The sequence below is a fragment of the Bombus bifarius genome, unplaced genomic scaffold, assembly GCF_011952205.1.
Source record: "Bombus bifarius isolate JDL3187 unplaced genomic scaffold, Bbif_JDL3187 scf7180000008213, whole genome shotgun sequence".
Taxonomy (NCBI): domain Eukaryota; kingdom Metazoa; phylum Arthropoda; class Insecta; order Hymenoptera; family Apidae; genus Bombus; species Bombus bifarius.
Window position 1 is genome coordinate 2,691,674 of NW_022884516.1, and position 21,912 is coordinate 2,713,585.

The 21,912-nt window shown below is 36.9% G+C and overlaps 5 protein-coding genes across 10 annotated transcripts in view; 3 read left to right on the forward strand and 2 right to left on the reverse strand.

Moving 5' to 3' along the window:
• Nucleotides 1-3,905: 3,905 nt before the first annotated feature.
• LOC117210941 (prefoldin subunit 3) lies at nucleotides 3,906-5,295 on the forward strand. Its single transcript, XM_033454412.1, has 3 exons — nucleotides 3,906-4,061; nucleotides 4,441-4,987; nucleotides 5,139-5,295. The coding sequence occupies exons 1-2, from the start codon at nucleotides 3,978-3,980 to the stop codon at nucleotides 4,927-4,929; spliced, it is 573 nt and encodes a 190-aa protein (XP_033310303.1). The 5' UTR covers nucleotides 3,906-3,977; the 3' UTR covers nucleotides 4,930-4,987; nucleotides 5,139-5,295.
• Nucleotides 5,243-6,724, reverse strand: LOC117210943 (c-Myc-binding protein). 2 transcript variants are annotated; one of them, XM_033454415.1, is made up of 3 exons: nucleotides 6,549-6,724; nucleotides 6,025-6,146; nucleotides 5,243-5,921 (listed from the first exon to the last, which is right to left on the reverse strand). In XM_033454415.1, the coding sequence occupies exons 1-3, from the start codon at nucleotides 6,549-6,551 to the stop codon at nucleotides 5,777-5,779; spliced, it is 270 nt and encodes an 89-aa protein (XP_033310306.1). In that variant the 5' UTR covers nucleotides 6,552-6,724; the 3' UTR covers nucleotides 5,243-5,776. The 2 variants fall into 2 exon arrangements, with proteins under 2 accessions (XP_033310306.1, XP_033310305.1); XM_033454414.1 differs by lacking the exon at nucleotides 6,549-6,724 and adding an exon at nucleotides 6,302-6,456.
• Nucleotides 6,725-6,938: 214 nt separating this feature from the next.
• LOC117210936 (transmembrane protein 267) lies at nucleotides 6,939-7,826 on the forward strand. Of its 2 annotated transcripts, none has more exons than XM_033454404.1 (2): nucleotides 6,939-7,359; nucleotides 7,435-7,826. In XM_033454404.1, exons 1-2 carry the CDS (start codon nucleotides 7,072-7,074, stop codon nucleotides 7,765-7,767), a joined length of 621 nt encoding a protein of 206 aa, XP_033310295.1. In that variant the 5' UTR covers nucleotides 6,939-7,071; the 3' UTR covers nucleotides 7,768-7,826. The 2 variants fall into 2 exon arrangements, with proteins under 2 accessions (XP_033310295.1, XP_033310296.1); XM_033454405.1 differs by having other exon boundaries at nucleotides 6,940-7,353.
• Nucleotides 7,827-8,874: 1,048 nt separating this feature from the next.
• On the forward strand, nucleotides 8,875-11,310 carry LOC117210942. The gene is made up of 3 exons (XM_033454413.1): nucleotides 8,875-9,246; nucleotides 10,293-10,414; nucleotides 11,082-11,310. Exons 1-3 carry the CDS (start codon nucleotides 9,244-9,246, stop codon nucleotides 11,266-11,268), a joined length of 312 nt encoding a protein of 103 aa, XP_033310304.1. The 5' UTR covers nucleotides 8,875-9,243; the 3' UTR covers nucleotides 11,269-11,310.
• A 4,983-nt stretch (nucleotides 11,311-16,293) lies between these two features.
• Nucleotides 16,294-21,912, reverse strand: part of LOC117210800 (single-minded homolog 2) — a 31,106-nt gene continuing 25,487 nt past the window's right edge. For 2 of the 4 annotated variants that reach the window (XM_033454147.1, XM_033454145.1), the window contains exons 8-9: nucleotides 20,839-21,324; nucleotides 16,294-19,025 (exon numbers count right to left, since the gene is read on the reverse strand). In XM_033454147.1, coding sequence (XP_033310038.1) covers nucleotides 18,307-19,025; nucleotides 20,839-21,324 — 1,205 coding nt within the window. In that variant the 3' untranslated portion in view covers nucleotides 16,294-18,306. The remainder of the gene's footprint in view (nucleotides 19,026-20,838; nucleotides 21,325-21,912) is intronic. The other 2 variants (XM_033454144.1, XM_033454146.1) reach the window with 1 other exon arrangement.

Sequence of the window (21,912 nt, forward strand, 5' to 3'; positions counted from 1 at the left end):
ATCCTCGTAAACTTTCATTCATATATTCGCACGTGCCGCTTTTTGCCGGCTGTCCACGTTGCCATTCAAGACAGGGAAAAGTGAGCACGACGATGAAAAAGTGGTATGACTTTCTTTTTTATCTTGCTAGCGATAGCATACGTAATAGAACGATTCTAAATTTTTCGAAAGCAAATAAAAAGTTTGTTTAGTACGGTTTTAACAGCAAACGAAACGCTCTCTTCGAGTTGCTTTAGTCCTAGCCACTTAACTCTTTAATTATAAGGAAAGAAAGTTTTGTTCGATTTGGATTTTGGCAAAATTAAGTAATTAATTAATTACGAACGAATTTCGTGTACTCAGAGGTAACACATTTGTGCGTAATAATGTTTATTATATCTTTTAGAATCATGTCGGGACTAAGGAACAATTAAACGTCACACGTATGCGGCAACATCTTTTAAAGGATTATTCCTTGACGCATAGAAAGTATAAAAGAGAATAGTTTCATTTATCGATCAAAGAGAGAATAGAGCGCTAAACGTGCAAACATCGGATTGAATACAAACTACACATTAGCCGAAGATCACTTCGTTAAGTCAACCATCCTCTTCTGTCGTGTTAGGTTGAGCCGCGTATGACGGTCGGATGGTACAAAGCAAATTCGAAGCCCAGCTTGGAACAAATACCAACTATATTGACGTTTTCACGAGGAATGCGTCCTTTCTAAAAATCTCTGTACACAAACGCTTCGTTTCCACACCCTTAGAAAGGAACGTCTTTTATCGACGATATAACCGAAGGGGATGGTGATGTTAACTCGAAACTCGTTCCACATTTTCATACAAAAAAAAAAAAAAAAAAAAAAAAATACAAATTTTCCTTGTAATTATCGTTATACAACAATGTAATTTTCTTTAATGGATAAACAGGCGCTTGTTTTGTCCAATGTTGTTTCTCAGTCTTTGTTCATCGTAGCCAAGTCAAAACGATGAGTCATTTCGACAGATTAAATCTGCGGATGACAAGAGTCAGCCTGTGTATTATGTTGTATTACCATTGCCAGTCACGGAGCGACGCATTGGGCTTTTCTTTTCGATGACCCGAAAGTGATCCATTCTTCGACGCGTACGCATATCTATTCGATCGCAGAGGACTTCGATTCACCTTCGTTCGCATTTACGCTGGGTCTTGTAAACATTGTGCCACATCGAACATGAAAGGATGAAAGAAACCCTTTCAATTCATAGATGAATGCAAAATTTCGTGTACTACATTGTACTGTATTTTATATGATAGTTTATAATATCGCAGTCGTTGTCACTCTCCTCTTCGTTCTCTTCATCTTTTTGCCCGTTCCTTGGCAGCAGCGGTTCCAGAAGTCGCTGAAATTCTTTCCTTAGGTACGTCATGTAACGCAAACGAAACAAAGTATGTAATATCTAGCATATTTGAAAGAAGTACGATTATTTTTCTTCGTCGACGTCCATTAGGCTCGAGCTATTTCTTGGTCAACTACTGTTTAAAAGTAAGTAGTAAAAGTACTGTGCAAAAGAGCATGATCGACAACGAGATACGATACTTGGCCTACTCAGAAGGAAGTATCGATGTTACGTACTTTGATATTCTAACTGAGACTTTACAAGGTACGTTATCGCCGTCAAACGGAAGAATTGAAAACTCGAAGGAAAGATTCAGGTTGTACGCTGGAAAGCAAAGACCAATCGATTAACGCGACGAGATTATAAGCAAGCGAATTCAGAACAGTTTGTTATGAAACGACAGCGATCTGTGGCACGTTAGTTCCAACCTCAATGGCGGTTACAGGTTACCTAGGGCTTCCTGCGGAAATGGCCAATATACTCCTCCGACCTCCAACTCACTCAGTCACTCGCTCACTCGGATCACTCCTGTTTGGTGTACCCCGTACCCATATGATCGCCCTGTCGCTCGACACGTACTCGTTACAGGTCATCATCGTGATCTATGCGCCTACAACAAATGTTACATCCTTAATCTGTCCTAGCCTGCTAATCCTACGCTCGTGCTCAACGAGAAAGTTGACATTATTCTGCAACTGTAGATATAGACCTCGTTACTTCGCGACGCGATTAGAACCAATTTAGCTCGATCAAGAGCAAAACATTGTCTCGATGATCCGAAGGTTGCGATAAAATTGGTAAACGATAATACAAAATCGAGGGATTAAAAGGATGAAATTACAAAATAATTTCACGTAATCTCCTGTCGTGTTTGTTTCTTTTCGAAAACCGGACTGATAAATTATAATTCTCAAAACTAGAAACAACAGATGTGAATCCTGAAACAAAAAATATCTTAATATAATTTCCTAGTAGGAGCGACGATTTTAAAGAAATATTTACTTTGCTATTTTGTTCAACGGAGATTTATTAACAAAGTGATTACGGAAAACCATGTTTTGCCGATGTGTATCAAGTGCGATCTAATTCACACGTGCTCGTGGTCCATCGTTTGTTTTACATGCAACATGATTATCGTACAAAAGGAGAAGCTTCTTGTAAGATGTCTAGACGACTAGCTCGATGCTTACCCTGCTTTACACGATACGGCAACAATTCGGCTCTATTAGACCAATAAAGTGTATCAAAGAGGAGGAATGCGCCCCGCGTCAATCGTACATGTAGTGTCGGTTTGTCTGTCCGTGCTTTGATATACGGGGTGCGGGTGCACGGATAATTTAGATTCTACCCGGCCATACGTTAGAAGAACGGGCCAGAAAAAAACAGCTATGAAAAGGACGAAAATTTTTGGTGTTGTACGAGAAATGAGAAGACAATCTTCCATGTAGCAATAAAAACATCTTTAAGTTTTCTTGAGAAAATCTCTTTACATATGCATGGAGTGGAAATAAAAAAATTATTGTACACGTAATTGTTATATTTCCTACTTTAAGTTTCATATTTTTAAAAAGGAAGCAAAAAATGAGCGTTCATCGTGGTTTGTAGTTCTTTTTTTTTTATATATTCACTGGTGTTTGACTCGTCATTTATTAGGAAAAAGATATTTAACGATCAGAACGTACTGATAATAAAATATAGAATAAAAAGTTCTTAGAATATATTTTGTCCATGTTATGCTGACCCCTGATATGTGTATATTATTGAATATCTAAGTAAAGTTACTTCAGACTGTTGCCAATTTACACGTAGCTTACATACAAAAGAAGGAAATTTTTACGATTAAAGTAATAATTCGTAATTAATATAAAACATGCAAACGTCTACGGAACAAAGTTCGATATAACCAATTCCATGTGGCTTCCAATGCTTCCTAAAGATAATTGTTATCTTTATCGGAAATTAATTGCGATTCAATACTTCTGTAACACGTGATCGAAAGTAACACCTATATTTCTAGTACTCATTCGCTTGTTTCCCGCTGTTTCAATTATACGCGATACTTATTTACAATATAATGTTCGAAAACTTATCGTAATTCGATAACGTATATTTTTATCATGACAGACTAATATTAACGACCCTATTTATATATACATTTATTTTATCTTATGCATTTTGTTGTTCTTTGAAAATTTTGTTTTGCGAGTGCCTATGCTACTTATCAATGCTTCGCGTGTTACTTAGCTTTTTTATCGGAAAATTCTTTACTCCAATTTTGTGTGTACATACATGGAATTTGTAATTACTACCAACATAGAATAAGTAATACATAGATAGTATCTTATATCTCAACTTACCAGAAGAGGGCACCATCTCTTTGCCTCCAGCTTCGATTTAGATGTGTGTAACGCATACTTGTATATATGTATATGTATATTTTACAGAAGACTATATTTAACTTCTATTTGTTAATAAACTTTTATACTGAATATAATATATAAAATACTCTATGATTATTTATTCGTTAAATTTGTAACTAAAATGGAGGTTCGTATTATATTAGGAATCTTCATGTAAACCTGTCGTATGTCATGAAAATTTATATGGTAATTCAAGATGGAAGACGGTGAAAATAAAGCGGACGTTGGGCTGGATAAAGAGAAAAAGTCGTACGCAGGAATACCGGAGGCCGAATTTGTAGTAAGTATATTATTCTAACAAAAGATTTACATACTATATTGTTATGAAATTGATACCGATATGTAAATTCCGTGTATTTATATTATATTGTATTACGAAGAATATTTTTACAAAGAAGTAATCCTCATGGCTATTAATCATTTTTATGAAATTCTATAAAGTAAATTCTATGAAATTTTCATTAAAAAAAACAGCAATAAACATTTTTTAATCTCTCTATTTGTTAAATGAATCTTTGCTCATTTGCTTAATCTATAAAAATACATGGGATATACACACTTTCTCGGTACGCTAACCGTATATGGTCACAAAAAAGACACGATGTTTGAAATCGAAAAATACACGTATTTTTATTTCACGTAAAATATTTTAAACGTAGGACGATGTCGACGCTTTTATGGCAAGACCTGAAAATGAATCAGCAGACAAAGTACTGCAGATGTTGGACGAGAACCATGGGAAATATAAATTTATGGAATATAATTTATTCAATAAAAGAAGACGTCTGAAAGCTCAGATTCCAGATCTAGAGCGATCATTAGAAATGATTAAAAAATTGCAGCAAGAGAAGAACAAGAGCAAAGAATTAGAGACACAATTTTTATTATCGGAACAAGTTTATGCAAAGGCTGTTATTCCTCCTACTGATAAAGTGTGCTTGTGGTTAGGAGCTAATGTTATGTTAGAATATACTTTAGATGATGCTCAAGAGATGTTAACAAAAAATATTGAAGCAGCAAAGAGAAATCTAGGTTATGTTGAACATGATTTGGATTTTGTAAGAGATCAATTTACTACAACAGAAGTTAATATGGCACGCATTTATAATTGGGAAGTAAAACGCAGGCAAGCTGCTAAACCAACATGAAGGCTGTCTTTTTTTAATAAATTCAATTTGCACGCGACAAATGCCTAAAACTCCAAGGGTAATTATACAGATGAAATAAATATCGAACGAAATCACATGTGTTATTATTTATTATATATGTATATTTTATATATTATATATATATATTGTATACTTTTTAATAATATATAATATTCTTAATTCTCCTTTTTTCTTTTCTTTTTTTTAAGGTTACTTACATTGTCAAATGGAAAGAGCCTGGGAATAAAAAGTACTGTTGGAAACTGTCAATGGAATAAAGGACTCAAATACTACACATTTAGGTTATAAGCTAGATACACCAATATTTATGTATATTGTCACAAATACATCTGAATTCTAACTTAATAATGTTGTTTTGTGTACTTACAGAAAGATCTATTACCATATTTATTATATTAAACTTAATTAAATTTATATTTTAATACTTTTGCAACAAAATATACAACTTTTATAAAAAAACAAAATAATACATTATGTTTATTATTTGAAATATCACATAAATCAAAATTTAATTTGAACATTACTTTCTAATTTATCATCCTGCTTGTATACTTTGATTATGAACTACGTTCTATGTAACCACGTTTAATTTAGTTAAAAAAGAAATATAAAAAGTATCACTATATACTTTTATGAACATGATTAAGAAATAGGCTTATAACTAATGGAATTTGCGAGTTAAACTTAATTTATCTTATGTTTTAAATTGTCTTAGAAAGTGATTTTCTATATCTATTTTAAGGCACATAGTCAGTCTGACTTTCTGTGAAAGTCAGTGTCCAGCACGGACTAGTATTCTATTATTGTCTAAAACTTTGTAGTTAAATTATTCTGCTCCTTCGTCTGCTTCGTATTTCACCAATTTTGCCTTTAACTCTGTGATCTTGGCTTTAGCTTCTTCCAGTTCTTTCTTTAATGTTTGTACTTCAATGTCAACTTCCGTGATACCTCCTAAATTTTGACGAATGTATCTACAATACAATTCAGGAAATATATTGCACATCAAACATACAGGTAACTACTGGTTTTTTCATGACATAAACCTATTCAACCACTCATATATTAAAAGGATACTCTAAAGCATCATCAGGTTTTTCTGGTTCTTCGTATAAAGACACAAGCACCTTTGTAAGAGCATCCATAACGCCTGCTCTTTCCAGATATTTTCTGAATTCCTCTCTTTTAGAATCAGGTGGCTGAAATAAATATTTCAAAAACAATGAGTATTAAAATTGATATCATATTCGTAAATTCAAGTATACACGCGATAATCAAACAATTTGAATCAACAGCACTACAAAAACATCGAGCCGCCATCACTATTAAAGAAGTCGTGTAGAATCAGTATTACCTTGAAATTCGACATTTTTATTACCGACTTATCTTTATACAACTACTTTACGATATCCTGCAACTATTATTTATTAAATAGTTTAAGGAAATTCCGGCAACACGTGCTTAACAAACCACGCGACACCTCGATGAATTAAACCGTTATGACACTCGTTCAGAACAAATGCCATATGATATATGTACACGATTTTCAAAACAACATATATTCGAAACAATTTTTAATTCAGAAAAAAATGATCATTTACCATTGTGATAAGTGAATGTAGCGTGTAATGCCAGTGAAAATGATCGTATTCTTTTACTTTGTTTCACTAGAACACAATTTACGAAATTAGCGTACTTTCGATAGTAAAGTTCGAATGTTAGTGTAGTTTATTTCGATCGATGTCACCCCAGTCAAAGAAGTATCTCGCATGGACCCATATCCGATATCATTTAAAAAATTGTTACCTCAAGATAAAATTTAAGTAATCATAAAATAAAGTATCAGACAATATATAATAAAGAATTATAAACGAAATCAGTGCAACCGTTTGATTAATATAAACTTTATTTTGAAATATGTTAGATTCGTTAACTAGAAATTTAGTCGAAATATAGTATAATGAGAGATATTGTACTTATACGTGTATCGTGTATGTACTATATCGAAGCATTGACTGCATTCAAAATGGCGAGATAATATTTACACCGTAATTTTCGCGTCACTTTACAAACAAAGGATTTAATAAAAAGGAATTTAACATCATTTTTAAGAGTCTTGTTGTAATGTTTCTTGGAAAAAGAGAAACTTTTTCACGGGTAGTGCTGACTGGTGCTATAGGTATCTGTTCGTTCATTGGTGATCAAGGTTTAAAACATGGAAAGACTGCTGCAACACGCGCGATTTTTGACAATGTCACTCACGCAATTGTCGGTGGGCTTACTTGGGCAGTTATCTTAAATTTGTCAAAGAAGTCTCTTGCCCAAAATTTTTCGAGTATTTTCTGGAGCTTCTGTTTGTCGTCTTTTATTGATGTAGATCATTTTATCGCAGCATGCAGTTGGAAGTTAAGTGTAAGCAACATCATAACCTTTTGTAATTTGTGACAATGACATTTGAGATTTAAATTTTGTTATTTCTTTTTACAGGATGCTACACATTTAGAAAAACGACCATTCTTTCATTGCACCACTCTACCTATAACGATATGGATCATGCTAAGCTTCTACGCAAGTGTATTTAATTATCCAAAGCTCGGCTACTATTCATGGATAATATTGGCAAGTTTTTTAAGTCATCATATAAGAGATGGTACGAGAAGAGGCTTATGGTTTTGTCCTATTGGTTCTACGCAACCCATTCCATATTATCTATACTTAAGTATGAGTATGATGCTTCCTCATATGCTGCAATGGTTAATGGTATCATCTGTGCATGAATCTAAGTCTCTGGATAATGAAACATTAATTGATATTGTATAGATATTGTAAAATAGTTGACTAACTGTATGTATGTACATATAAATGGACGCGTAATCTCATTTTTATATTAATAATATGGACATATATTTTTTTAATAAGTCATATATTCTTTAATTGCATTCATTACAAATAAATATTTGTAAACATTTTTAAAAAATAACAATCAGTGTACATATGAAAATATCTTGATTACCTGATTAAAAAGAATGAAAATAAAAATTATTTTTAAAAACATGATCTTTTTGTATCATAACAAAGGACTGTTCAAACAATTTAACCTAATTTAGAAATCAACAGGAAAATAATTTTCATAGTTATTGTTAAATGTTGAAGATGAAACATAAAATACCAAAACAGGAAAATCTTATATATAATAACACATTAACGACCGCTGACGTATTACTATTTCTTCTTATGGTTACTGCAAGCTTAAGAAAATCAATTAGCAATGATTCTGAAAAAAGGAAATTTCCTGTAGTTATTTCAATTAATAGTAATGAATAATATAATGTATAATGTTTAAAAGGGAACTTCAAATTCTTATGTTTATCTTTAAAAACTTGTAGCATTTTATCGCGAGATCGGTGAAGTTGTCGGTTGCAAATGTGTTAGAAAGGGTTAGTTGCGTCCATAATGTTTACATAGTTGTTTCCACAGACAGGTGTATTCAGTAAACGATCATTGTTCACGTATGCCGGTCTTTTGTGTTACGTGTCTCCAGAGGTAGATCGACGTTTGATTGCGATGTAAAAATTGAACGATACCCACGTAAATACGTGCGTGCTGTAATACGTAGGGACTTGAGAGGAAGACGCGGAAGACACGGATGCCCTTGCAAAGTCAGCCGCGCGCACACGTGTGTACACGTACACCTTCCGTAGGCTGGAGGGGTTTATCAGCATTCAGCATTGCTTTGCTGGCTCTGTTACACACTTTACTTCACTCTCGTATTCGTTCGCGATCGTATATTAGTGTTTATTTACCTAGCTACATACCTTTTCTCTATCGAGCAACGATAGAGTTTTGCGTCGGCGTTAAGAGAAGTCCGTGGCTTAGTGAAGCAATCCATCTTGTAATTGAAAGTTTCAACTGTGTTATTATCCTGCTATCTCTTCCATGTTTTCACCATGACGCCGTCCGATTTTTACCACGAGAAATTCATTCTTCGTTTCGAACATGCTTTTCGTGAACAATTATGGCTCGTTAGCTGTGTTTCGCGAAAAAATAATCGGTGACATTGAGTTTTGCCTTCTCTACTGTGTTGTACCCTCTTGTACATAATATTTTTAAAAATCTTGTACGAACAGCAAAGGATTTCGCCGAAAGAGAATTTTACAATACCACCAGATTTTCGCAGATATCGCATCGATCACGATAACGCGTTGATATCGTATATCTTGATTGTGTGTGCGCCAGTCCAGTATTGTCTCCAGACAGATCCCGTGTCACTTTTACTCCGTTTATAATATATTTACCATGGTAAGTACACGTAATTCTACTTTTCCTATGGATTATTTCTATAACAATCCTAAGGTCAGAATGTCACGGGCTCTGCCCAAAAATCGTGTCTCAGCTAATATGTACAAACCGTGCGACATAGTTTCATTTTAATACAAGTATACATATATATCAAGGTTACCGCTCGTCTTACGATTACAATGATTAGAAGACTGCTCATTTACCGACTCATTCCGAGTAATTGTTCCGTGATTAGGTATCGTTTCGATGAGACGATAAAATACTGTTTAATATGACTTTGTGTTCATAGATAGCTAATTAAATTAAACAATCATTGTTCCTTATCACCTATGCATTAACGCTCCGTGAAATTTCACATGAAACAAGGCTAATCACGGACTTGTAATAAAGCTTGTTTTGTAATACTAATTACAACCACTCGAGCGGTTCCCTATTAGAGATGCAACTATGTATCTTCAAGGTTGAACTGGCGCAAGAAGAATCACTGGAATTATGCGATGAAAGTGATTCACTGCGAACATTTACAATTCTACTGTATTCAGCGTAGAATAATACCATTCGGTGACAGCATATGCATCACTTCATTCATGCCGCCTCGAACGTTTCATATGGCGGAACGTATCCGCGATTCATAAACTTCCTGTTTGCATCCAATATGTTTATCAAGTTTTATGGCGTCTTGACATCTGACGCGTTAAACGCAGGTTGCGAAATAACGCCTCGAGGAAGTGCAAAGCAACCGTGCGTGACAAAGATTCTTTCACATTCTTGCATTCTCACTATGTCCATCTTTGTTACGCCCTCGCTCTATTGGCACATTTCGAACCGCGAGAGTCTTTCACGTAAAGAGGAATTCGTTATACGTTCGGTCGATCGTTCATTCGGTTGGCTACTGCTTTAAGAAATTTTCCCTTTAAAGCAAACGATCATATTACTAGATAAACTACTAAAAGCGATACTTGGGAATTTTTCAAAGTAGATACCGCTGTCGAAATGACGAAATTTCTTATCAGTACAGATCTAAAGTTAGATGTTCGATTTTCCAGGGAACCGATGACTTGTTGCTGTATTTTGCTATAGCAGCCGGTATTGTTGGTGGTGCTCTGTTGCTGCTCTTCGTTTTAGTGTTCGTACTGTTTGTCAAAGTGAATCGATTATCGAAAGATGGGTGAGTACTTTCCTGCGAAAGGTAGCACTTTCTTTCTCTTCGCTGGTGTGTGCAAAATCCATTCCCGATTTCTGCTTTTAATTTTTTGTATTTAAACGCTGTCGAGCTTTGCTTAAATGGAAAAAAGAAAAAAGAACTAAACTAAATGTACAGCAGGCTTTGCTCGTTGAATAATATAAACTAAATGTATTTTAATTGAACGGGTTTTCTGATTGAACTCGATGGATATTTAGTGACATAGCCAACGTTTCGTTTTTTTGGGACGGGCCACGTTCTCGACGAACTAGGAATCCGAATAAATCATGTAAGATTTACGTAAGATTCTAAACGTTCAAATATGATTGGCGAATCGCGGTTTTACGGAGACGTGCGAGCGAAAAGAAATATTAATTCGTGACTCAGTACGGCATTGATATCGTATCTTTGCTGCGCGCGACACGATTGTTTAGCTTATCTTGGTAAAAGAATGTGAAATGGATACGGGAATTAAAACGTCTTGCACGCGACCAGATTTCTTTTTTTATAATTATTTTCCCGACTTTCTAAAGTATACTTGCTTCTAAACTACATTTGAAATATCTCTCGAATAAAATTATAATTACTTTTATATTATATTTTTTTCGCACCCAGCAATATTTATGTTATTAAATTGACAAAAATTGTTCAGGTTCAATCATCCGAACAGACAGAACATGATAGCGGACTATTGTTACACGAATCCTACAATTGTGCCAGGAGAATTGCTATCGCGTCGAGGATTTTCGATGTATAGCGGTTCCGAAAACATTGACGATGATTACAGAATGAAGAGGGATCAATCTGGCACTTATCTCGAGGCACGGTCAAAATTTTGACATAAAACCATAAGTATAAACAATTCATCGAGTGCGTGACTTTGGAAAATACAAAAGATGGATTAATTTGATGTTATTAATTAATTATACTCTTGTATCGAATGTTAAGTACGAATGTCTACGAATGTTGACAGAGGTGTTGTTCTGTTACATTTGAATTTAATTACCATCTGCCATAAAATTCATTTATGTGTATATATATTTAACTATATATAATATCTCTTTTGTTATAAAATGATCAAATTAGAAGTAGAAACGTATTTTTTATGAAGTATGGAATAGTTAATGGGAAATAATACGAACGATGTGTAAACGTATAGAGTTATCTATAAATTTTTTTATCTATAAATGATAACGTCTCGCTAAAAATTCAGCTATCTCGAAATAGTACATTCGATTACCGATAGATTACGCTATACGCATTAGTCACTCAGGGAATTTGCTCACGATGATAAGAATTAAAAATCAGAATAGATGTAAATATAATCTATCGCAATGTATCGCATAATTCAATTTAAATTATTACTAGAATTGTTTACATTTCTCCACTATTTCGCTTTCGTCTTTTTCTTCTTTCAGTCGTTTATTTTTCGTTTCTAGTACGTAGTTATTAGTGATTGAATTCCAAAGATCCTTTACATAAAATAGCGTGTATTATGTTCGTAACGTGTAATAATCATAATAAACACTGTTGCGTTCCTTATTTTGTCTATTCATTGCCATTTTACATCTGTAATTTTTAATCGAAAGTAATCCAAATCTGACATTATTCATTTTAATAAGTACATAAAAAACTATTAAGTGCTTTCCCTTAGCGAATTAATATTTTCGATTGTACGTTTACAAAATCATGGAAAAATATCGCACGTGACTCCATTAAATTCGATTTTATACAAAAGGCATTACATATCTTCCAATTTAGGATCGAATTTCATCAATAAATTATACATTATATTTATCATCCAATCACACGTAATCCTCTTACCGTGCATTTCCATTAATGTCCACTTAACTCTCGTGCAACGTGTGTGTCCCGGTAATTATTCCCTTGCGATCCGGTATCACCTCAGAAATTGAACACCACTCCGGTATTCCGATCCCTCGAGGCCTACCGATACATACTTAACTCCCACTCGAATCGCGAAAAGAATCGATTAATAAAATCTGTATCGACAACCAGGGGGCACCAAAGTAGTCAGGTTTGACACTTAACAACAGTGACTCATATTGTTGACATCTCAACGTCATTTAGAACGAAACAAATGTTTTTAAGAGCGAAAAACAAAAGTTTAGAAGAACCAAAAATAAATTATCGAAGGTTCCAGGATGTTTACCATCTAAGCAGAAATTCTACGAATTCTACAGGATGCGTCGCGAGACGGTCGCAGGTGCATGTTAACCGCGAACATCTACGACTCCATGTATGTAAGTGATTGCATCAGGTAGTTACTTGCGTATCTCTTTTTAGAGCGGAAGTGGAACACCTTCCGACCGATATACGCAACAACGTCGATGTGGGTGGCGATGAGGATGTAGGTTGGGATACAGACGATGCTACGGGGAGTAGGCAATAGCATGGGGATAGGCCGTAATTGGTATAAAATCATCGAGCAAACACATCGGACAAGACAGCCTGAGGGTTGTGGGCGGCGTTACGTGCCGTCGCCTTGGTAACCGTGGGGCGATTCTGCTAAAGCACCCCTTCGCCTTGATTGCGCACAGGCCCAACCGCCCCCGTGTACGTACGCTCTGCTATCTATCTATGTGTGCGTGTGTTTCGCGCGTATACTGCGTGTTTCTATATGTATACGAGTATCCGCGAAAGCGCCATCTGGTCTTAGCTACATGCCAGATTTACAAGGCGCGCTCACGGTCCGTTTTTCCTTGTATGCGTTACACGCATCTCCCGTCGACTATGCGTGCATGGAAACTATCCTTAACCGGCGGCATACTACCACAGAGATCAGCTACCATACTTTGGGAAATATTTCACTCTGCGCGAGTTTGTCCTAAGGTATCGTCGAGAATCTGTCGGATTCCATAATGGCCGCTATAACGAAATTTAGATTACAGTTTCGTTTCTAGAAGGATCTATAATAACGTAGTATGCAGCTTTTCGCAGAGTTAAATCGATGTAGAATTTATTTTCGAAATAATTTCTTGAATTGAACTATAACTTTATGGTCTTTGTTTAGGGCGGAGATTGAAATAAAGATTATAGCGGAGTATGCTGCTAAAGCTCTCCCCCTTAATAATAAGGGAATATCACGCCCTCTGTATTTGGATATACCTATATAAGTGCTTTCATCGGAACACGCAACTTGTCGAGTGTTTAGTTTAACCGCACCCCGTGGATCCGCGTTTATGCTCCTAATCGGACTGGATTATAGTCAGTTTCGTCGTGTCGCTCGTAAACCATGTCACGAGACATATGTTATTCTTCGTGCATTCGATCGCCACGTGCAATATTTTCTTTCGTTTTCCAGCGAAACATAACAAGACTCATTGCACGTGTCGTTGAAAACGTAATCCGTTCGAAATCTGTCTTCAATGTCTGTATAATCGATCATTGAATCTTCAGTTTCCATCTGTTTCGCACGAACCTAGATTTTTATTCTCTGTCCAATTAAATACGTAATCTTCTTGTAATCCCACCATCTTGTCAGATATTTTGACTTTGTACTACATAAAAAAAAAAAAAAAAGAAAAGAAAAACAAAACGAATATTCTTCGCATCACATGTCACCTATTTAAACAATCCTATAAATTATCTCAAGTAGATCCATTAATCTTTCTATCGTTGCAAGAACGATTAGCTACAAAAAAACCGCTCCCTTCGTTCGAGATAATCCTGCAAAGATTTGATCGATCTACTTAAATTACCATCATTTTATTCATTGTTACGTTTCAAACGTTCCCGACACGTCGAATAAGAAAGTCCGATTTTCACGATCATGTAGCCGATGTCGATCACACGTCTCTCGATTCTCGTCAAATTAAGGCGCCTTCGACCTTCCTTCCTCTGGTCGTCGGCTTAATCGCGGTCAGCGTCGGGACGTCGCTGTCGGGAATGGGTCGCGTCCGCGACGGGTGATCGCGCAATTTCACAGGATCGTGACTGCGTCAGATTCGCTGGCCGAAGAATTTAACGAGGCGCACGCGGCTCGCCCTCCTTCGGTGCGATCGTCGTTCCAATCGCACACGTTCGATAATAGCGGCCCTTGTAAACGCGAACACCCTTAATCATTGTGTCCTTGTTACACCAATCTCACGGCTGATGTATATTCATGGACCTGTCCACGCATGTCGAACCAGAATCGTGTAAATGCCACCGATCGCTCACCTGACCTGCTCGAACACCCGATACGATCATTTTCATGGAAGGGTGGATTTCGTGTAACGTACGATGACGTGCAGGTTGTTGATTGATATCTGGGAAGCAATCACTTGGTTACGAGATACATCGATGTTTCTAAGTATCGCGATACCTACTCGTTACAATCATTGGAAAAGACTAACAAGTTTTACTTTGGTTAATCCTGTTGTTCTTTTTGGATCTACGATCCACGTGACATGCAATGGATGTTACGTTTCGATCGATACGTAGATTCGTAACAAAGTAATTGGTATTTAAGAACGGAGAAAAGTATTCAATTTATATCAAGTATCAGCAGCTGTTCCAATATGTGTAGATTTAGAGTTGTCGAAAGTGGCGTAAATCGACAGTGTGAGGTTTCGTCATTGGATTCTTCCAAGTTAATTGTAATTTTATTAGAAACGTAATATTTTTAGTTGATTAATTGTTTAATTTGTTGATGCTTCCTTCGGGCGAGGATAAATTTCTCGATATTTTGCTTGAAATTTTTTATATCCACGGTCCTTACAGAATTGAAGTTTCGAATACGCTTCAAAAGAGATTTCTTAATTTCTCCGGTTCTCACAGTGCCAAGTCGACTTTCGAATCGCACGAACACAGTGTGATTCTGTTCTCGAATAGAAAAATTACTGACTCCTCCCGTGAAACCTGTCTTTTTAGACTCTAATAGCGGAGCCGAGACTGACGGCGATTATAAAGAGGCACGTGCCTCCCTTCATGAGCGACCCCATGCAGACAAGCACGCGACCACCGAAAGCTAACCCAAGAATCGTACACGGCACAATTAATTTATTGTTCGTGCCGGTGTAGTGACAATCGGGCGAACGCCGGAGAAAAACAGGATCGTTGTTTTCTTCTATTTCATTCGGGGGGATCCGGGAACGGATGCTGCCAGCCGATCCTTCGCCTTTGTCGTGGGATAATCAACGACCTCTTCAGAATGCCGAGTTTTCCTCGATGGTATAAATTGTAGGATTTCATAAAAAATTGTATAAAATTATAAAATATTTGACTTTGGTGAACAAATTCTCGCAACGTTCTTCGTAAGTTTTTTTAAAGACTTTCTTTTATAGTTTCACATTTTTATTGTCGCAGTTTTTACAATTCTTAATCTCTCTTAATACCGTCTTTATTTGTTTTTCTTTTTAGTAATCTTATAGTTTTATCTTTTTGTATTTTGAAAATTACCATTGGGATACATAATCCCCTTTTTCTAAACGTCGGGAAATATCCTTTATCCCTGAATTATAAATGGAAGAAGAAGAATTATAATCTTGAGTCCAAGATAAATGCGAATCGTTTGTTTAAGATATTTCATGGGATATCCATGGGGTGTCCACGTGTTTTGGCTTAATTTTTGGAAATTCAGTGAAAAGGAGAAACATGTCACCATGTCCATTATGTTATCTGTCTTTCACGGGTACCTTAGGGAACAGGATTGAGCATCATGGGAAATTCCCACGGTAAAGGGGAAACTTCGTCATCGATAAAATATCAAATAATCCGAAAAAACGACGATTTATTCCAATAGTTTCGTGTAATGAATTTATTCAATGCATTCGATAAAGTGTTTTTAATTAATTGAGAAAAAGAAAAACAGGAACGCTTCTATCATCTTACTAACATCGAATAATTCGCTTCAAGAATAGCTCGATTCGTTTATTGATTTATTTCAATTGCTCGTTACCTTCGAGATACAATAATTCCAATCGTGACGAGAGAGAACAAAATTTGAAGTTTTTATTCGTTGAAATAGATTTAAACGCAGATTTAAATACAAATATATCGATTGAAAGAGGAGGATCTATGTACGAAAAGAAAATAAGAGAAAAAGAACAGCAATAAGATAGATCGTCAGAGGAAAATATCGATTATATTTTTCTCGCAATAGGTATGCAGCGCGCGCGCTATCACTTTTACAATATTTACAACGGTTACAATAGTAACGTATCGTACAACACGGTGATCATCACCCCAACTACCAAACAGTACCTTCGATTCTTTAATTTACATCGATTATAAATAATAGTAGCTCGCAATTGGCAATGTGTACACGTGTATTATACATGTGATTTAGTCTCGTGGTGCTAACGTGGCGGCCTCGAGCAACTCCTAAGGTTACTATAGTATGGTAGTTCGATAATAAAATACTTCGATGATTAAGACGTAACTGGGATCGCCAGAATACTCTATGGTCATATTTATTAAGTATTGGGTTTTGGAGATGCGCGCGATATTTAAATAAATGCGGTTTAAGATATAACAACGGTGATATTTGTACCTTTGTTTTCTCTTCTAATACGAAGGAGGGTGTGTTTCTTTGGTCGGTTGGTACAAACACCGGTCAGTCTTCGGGTCTACCTAAGAGATATCTACTGTATTTATATATAAGAGTTTCGACCAGCTATGAACGACTATGTAATGTACATGTCTACAAATGAAGTATGTATCTCGCGCTATTCGTTCGGATCTCCTCCGATCTCCTCACATTTCACCTTATGTACAGTTACACGCTTGTAATTTCTTATTGGCGAATAAATGCTAGGGTTAGTACTTTTACAGAACATTTCGTGCAATTAAATCGTATAAAATCACTCGTCCATCATAGACACGATCGCGTTATTTCCCACCTCAGGCATCTCGAGTTTGAGAAGAATTTTAGCTGTTCACGTCCAGCGTGTAATTCGCAGAAATTCTTTTCTTTTTCCGTTATTTTAATTTCATCTTAGATTGAATTTTTTCGACCGTTAATGTTATCTCGAATTTGGCTGATTCGAACATTCTCTCGAATCGTCGATTCAAATCCGTCTGCTTTTTCTACGATAAATCCGTTCGATTAAAAATCTCATTAGCATTTGAATCGAAATCTTCGTTAAATACACGATCGAAATCGTTATCTTAGCTAATGTTGACGAACGTCATTAGCGATCAAACGATTAGATTGGTTTACGTCTAAATAAACGCTTAAGTGGTGAAAGAGAAAGAGATGAATATGTTAAGAGGTGTTCTTACAATTCTTACAAAATGCCACACGAACGTAACCACCCGCTATAGAATATCCGAAGCTTAACTTATATTAATCTCGAAGCAATTATTCAACGTAATTGCCACAAGGTGCATATTCTTCAAACAAGAAGCTTAAGTGATATGTGAATAAAGTATAACAGACCTAATGACCAGCGAATTTCACAACAGATCGTCACTCAATATGCTACAATACGATATAGTAAACCTCCGGGATCGCAAATCCTTAAACGATTATCATCTTCTTAAATATATCAACTGTACAGCTATTCTCGTTAGAGTCTTACGCAAATTCGGCAGTATATTCAGCGACATTTTGAATATTCCCAATATTTCTAATATATTTTTCCTCGTGATTCACTCGACATGCTGATTTCACTTGGAGTTTTTCACGATTTTTCACTGTATCCTCCGCCCGAAATAATCTTCCATATTTCCGATGGTCGAACGCACCAAATCTTAGCCTTCCATTGTACAATCTGTTCGCATTCATCGTTCACCATTATCCTCGAATTATCGATATTCGAGCGTTCTTGCAGGAAATCGTTGTTTGTCCCACCAGAGAACGTATCACAATAGCACGACTCGTTGTTACAGTTGGTATCGACGTGCTATGCGCAAGCCGCGTCTAGTTCGTGTCAGTGAACGAACTGATGATGTGCTTCGTAATGATGCTGATAGTGAATCAGGTCTTGCACTGAGCTTGGACTATATTGCTGCGAGTCTACGATCACACTGGTGTAACTGGCTGGCGTTGCTTCTTGATGATGATAGGAATGCTTCGCGGGATTATTGTTAGTATTATAGTGACTCAAATGAGGTTGGTAGGAAGATTCGTAATGTTGAACGTTGCTGGAAGCACTGGTACTCGCGGTTGCATTGTGAGTCTCGTTGTTGAGACTGCAATTAGGGTGCATGATCACGCCACCGACTTCGTTTAAATTAGATGGCGCCGAGTCAGGCATATAGTGATGATAGTAAGGATGATAACTGTGCGGTACGGAGTATACGCTCAGAGCATTCGGTAAATGAGTATCCATGGCGTCTGTGCTGCAACAGGAACTCGACGAGGTGGAGTAAGGTCTGTTCTGTTGGCTACTTTGGGGACTGTGTTGTTGCTGCTGCTGCGGTGGTGCTTGCTGCTGTTGAGCTTGTGTCTGTGGTTGTGGCTGCGGTTGTGGCAGGTTTGATGGAGGCGTCGAATGATCTAGTAGATGAGGGGAGTGCTGGTGTTTCTGTTGAGCGGTTTGGGGACTGTGTTGCTGCAGGTTCGACGGGGAGTTTGCGTGATGCATAGGGTGAGGATGTTGCGCTTCTTGTTGCTGCGATACCGAAGCTAGTGGGTCTTGATGCATATCTGAAAGAAAAATTGTTCACTTTTCATTTGAGATTCAATACCTCGTAATAGAATTTCGTTTATATGAATTTGTCGGGGGACAAATAGTTTATAATTGCAGACATGTAATTGGAATTGATGTAATAGAATACATAGTTCGTTTAACCAGCCACTGATTAAAATTCCTTTCAAATAAATCGAGTTCATACAAACGGAGATCTACTATATTTTAATTATATATATAACAAGTTTTCGATCATTCGCCGAAAGTGTCAGTCGTATTTTTGTATTGTCTTTCGATTCGAGCCGGTATAGTGTCAGTCGACCGTTTTACGTGTCATCTGCGATATTTTTTTAGTTTTTATGTTTCTCTACTTACTTCTACTTATTGTATTATATTATGTTATATTATATCTGTTATATTACTGCATCTTGGATACGCTTGGATACTATGATCATTTGTAAGGGATGTATTACAAAAGTGTTGATTCAGTGACTTGGGTTTCTTGTGGCAGTGCGTCTCGTTATAGTTGCCAGGACTGGTCACCGGTAGCACGATGATCAATTTTTAGATTGCAAATCGCCTGTCGATTCAAATTCTCTCTCTCTCTCTCTTTCTCTCGCTGGATCCCAGCAACGTTCAGCTCCTGAACGGTTTTCGTGAAATCTTCAGTTAGAAGTTAGAAAGCATTTTATCTGCCTGAGATTCACGAGAGAATGATCTTGAACATTATTGCCGATGGCAAACTTAAATAAAGTCGGAAATTTCCAGCATTTCAAGTAGAGGTTTAAGATCTAAACTTAACACGTTGAGGTTGACTATTCCTTCTTCGTCAGAGCCATATATGATAACTGTACTTGTTGAAACTTGGTTATGCGAAGGTATTGCCAACTCAGAGTTTGACTTGCACAATTATAATATCCATAGATTCGATGGAAACTCGACTACAAGCGATTTTCGCATGGGTCATATGTTGATAGCTGTTCGTAAGTCATTGTTCATTTGTTTTTTGTAGAGATCCAGTGTTCGGTATTTTTGCTGCAGTCAGTGACTTGAATTTATATGCAGCGCACGCTAGATCGGTCGAAGATTCTTTTCCTTTTCGCCGTGCATTTACCTATTTCTGATTGGCCATTGCAATTTATCAAGCATCTCTTGGTATAGTGATTCGGTTAGTGATCTTGTGTACACATACTTCCCTCTTTTTTCGCTACATAGATAAGCTTTTTCGTTATGTAAACGGATTAATTTCATCGGTTCATTTCAACTAGACTTTTTACTTAACTTTTGTGGTAATATTTTATAGATTTAGTTTTCTCTTCGGATTTCGTCAAATTTTAACTTGAAATGTGGATCTCGTACTACTCGGTCCTAGTATCGACTTCGGTTTCTCTGATCTTAAACCGTTTAAACCTTGTGACGCTCGAACGTCGACGTTAATGGTCGATTTACTTTTTACTCGTAAGATGCTTAACGACATCGTAAATAGCCCTGAAATTGCAACGCAATTCGAATTGCGGATACCTCGGCTTTCTATTAGATCCCGTCTCCTTTTTAAGCAGGAGAGCTCGCGCTCTTTATGGCCAACAAAATTGTTTAAGCAGGTTTGTTACAAAGGTTAATTTTCATTGCGAAGAAATCAACTTTTCCTGTACTTCAGCTTCATCGTCAGATACACCTACAGGCATAGTTTACTTTCTGTTCTCTCGAGATAAATGCTTCTCATATTCTAACAAACTACAGTCCGTAAACATAATGATAACGACAATAACAACGATGTTAGATCGTAAAGCTTTATATCTATTTAAAAGTTTTGCTTCAGAGCATCCTTACCTCCATATTGGTAAAACCAGTCGGAGTTGTATTTTAGATTGTCTTCGTGAGAGCTGCTGTTCACGTTTTGCGGCTGATAAGACGGCGACAGATAATGATTGTGATTCGTCAGGTCAACGTACTCGGGTCTAGGATAAGTGGCACCGTTTGCGTAATCGTTATCAGGCGATTCCTTTGATCTGGTTCGATATGCCGGTGAACGGGGGCTGTGATTGTCCAGCTCGTTGATGCTTCCGCTGGTGGTCTGTGTCGACAGAGGGGTGTTGGGAGGATTGCTCGAGTTGGAGCAGTAGGACTTTTGCTCGCAATTCAACAACAGGTCCGTGTTCTCTGGTTTCGTCAACACGTAGTTGACCGACACGATACAATGAGGTCGGGAGCTTCGGGAATTGTGCACTATCGTGACGTACGACTGCATCCAGACCCATCCTCCTGATTTCGTCAGAAACCTGTAGTACTTGGTTATCACTTGGCCCTTGTACAGTACTGTGAACAGAAAGAAGGAGAATAAAACACGTTGGATTTATCGTTATCTCGACAATCACTCTGCTATCTACAATTATGTTTCTTGGTCGATCGACCACTCAACGGACGGAAATCATTTTTATAGTCGAATATTTTAGAAAAGGCTGTTTCGTGAATCGATGAAAGGAAATTTTCGAGCGTAACGTCGATCGTACAATCCGCAGGCGCAGACATTAGTGGCATTATGTCAGGCTCCCTTCGAGTTGCGCTCGTGAAACTGCGAGTCTGTTCAAACAGTGATAGCAGTAACAGCCTCCTCCTCTCTTGCCCTCTTCTACCACCCTTTGCCCCCTCTATCCCCTCTCTTCCTTCTCGTTCACCCTCGCGCTGACGTTCACGCACACACAAATACACACAGACGCGCGCGCGCACACATATACACACACGTAGACATCTAGACACGTATACACATCGGGCCAGCCTCTCTTTTCTACTCTGCTCATAGCGCCATAGCAGCATTGTTCAATCAATAATGTACACCGTGTATGTAATACGTATGCATATACTTAGACTTTAAGGTGTTGGCGCGCCACACAAGACGGGACAAAG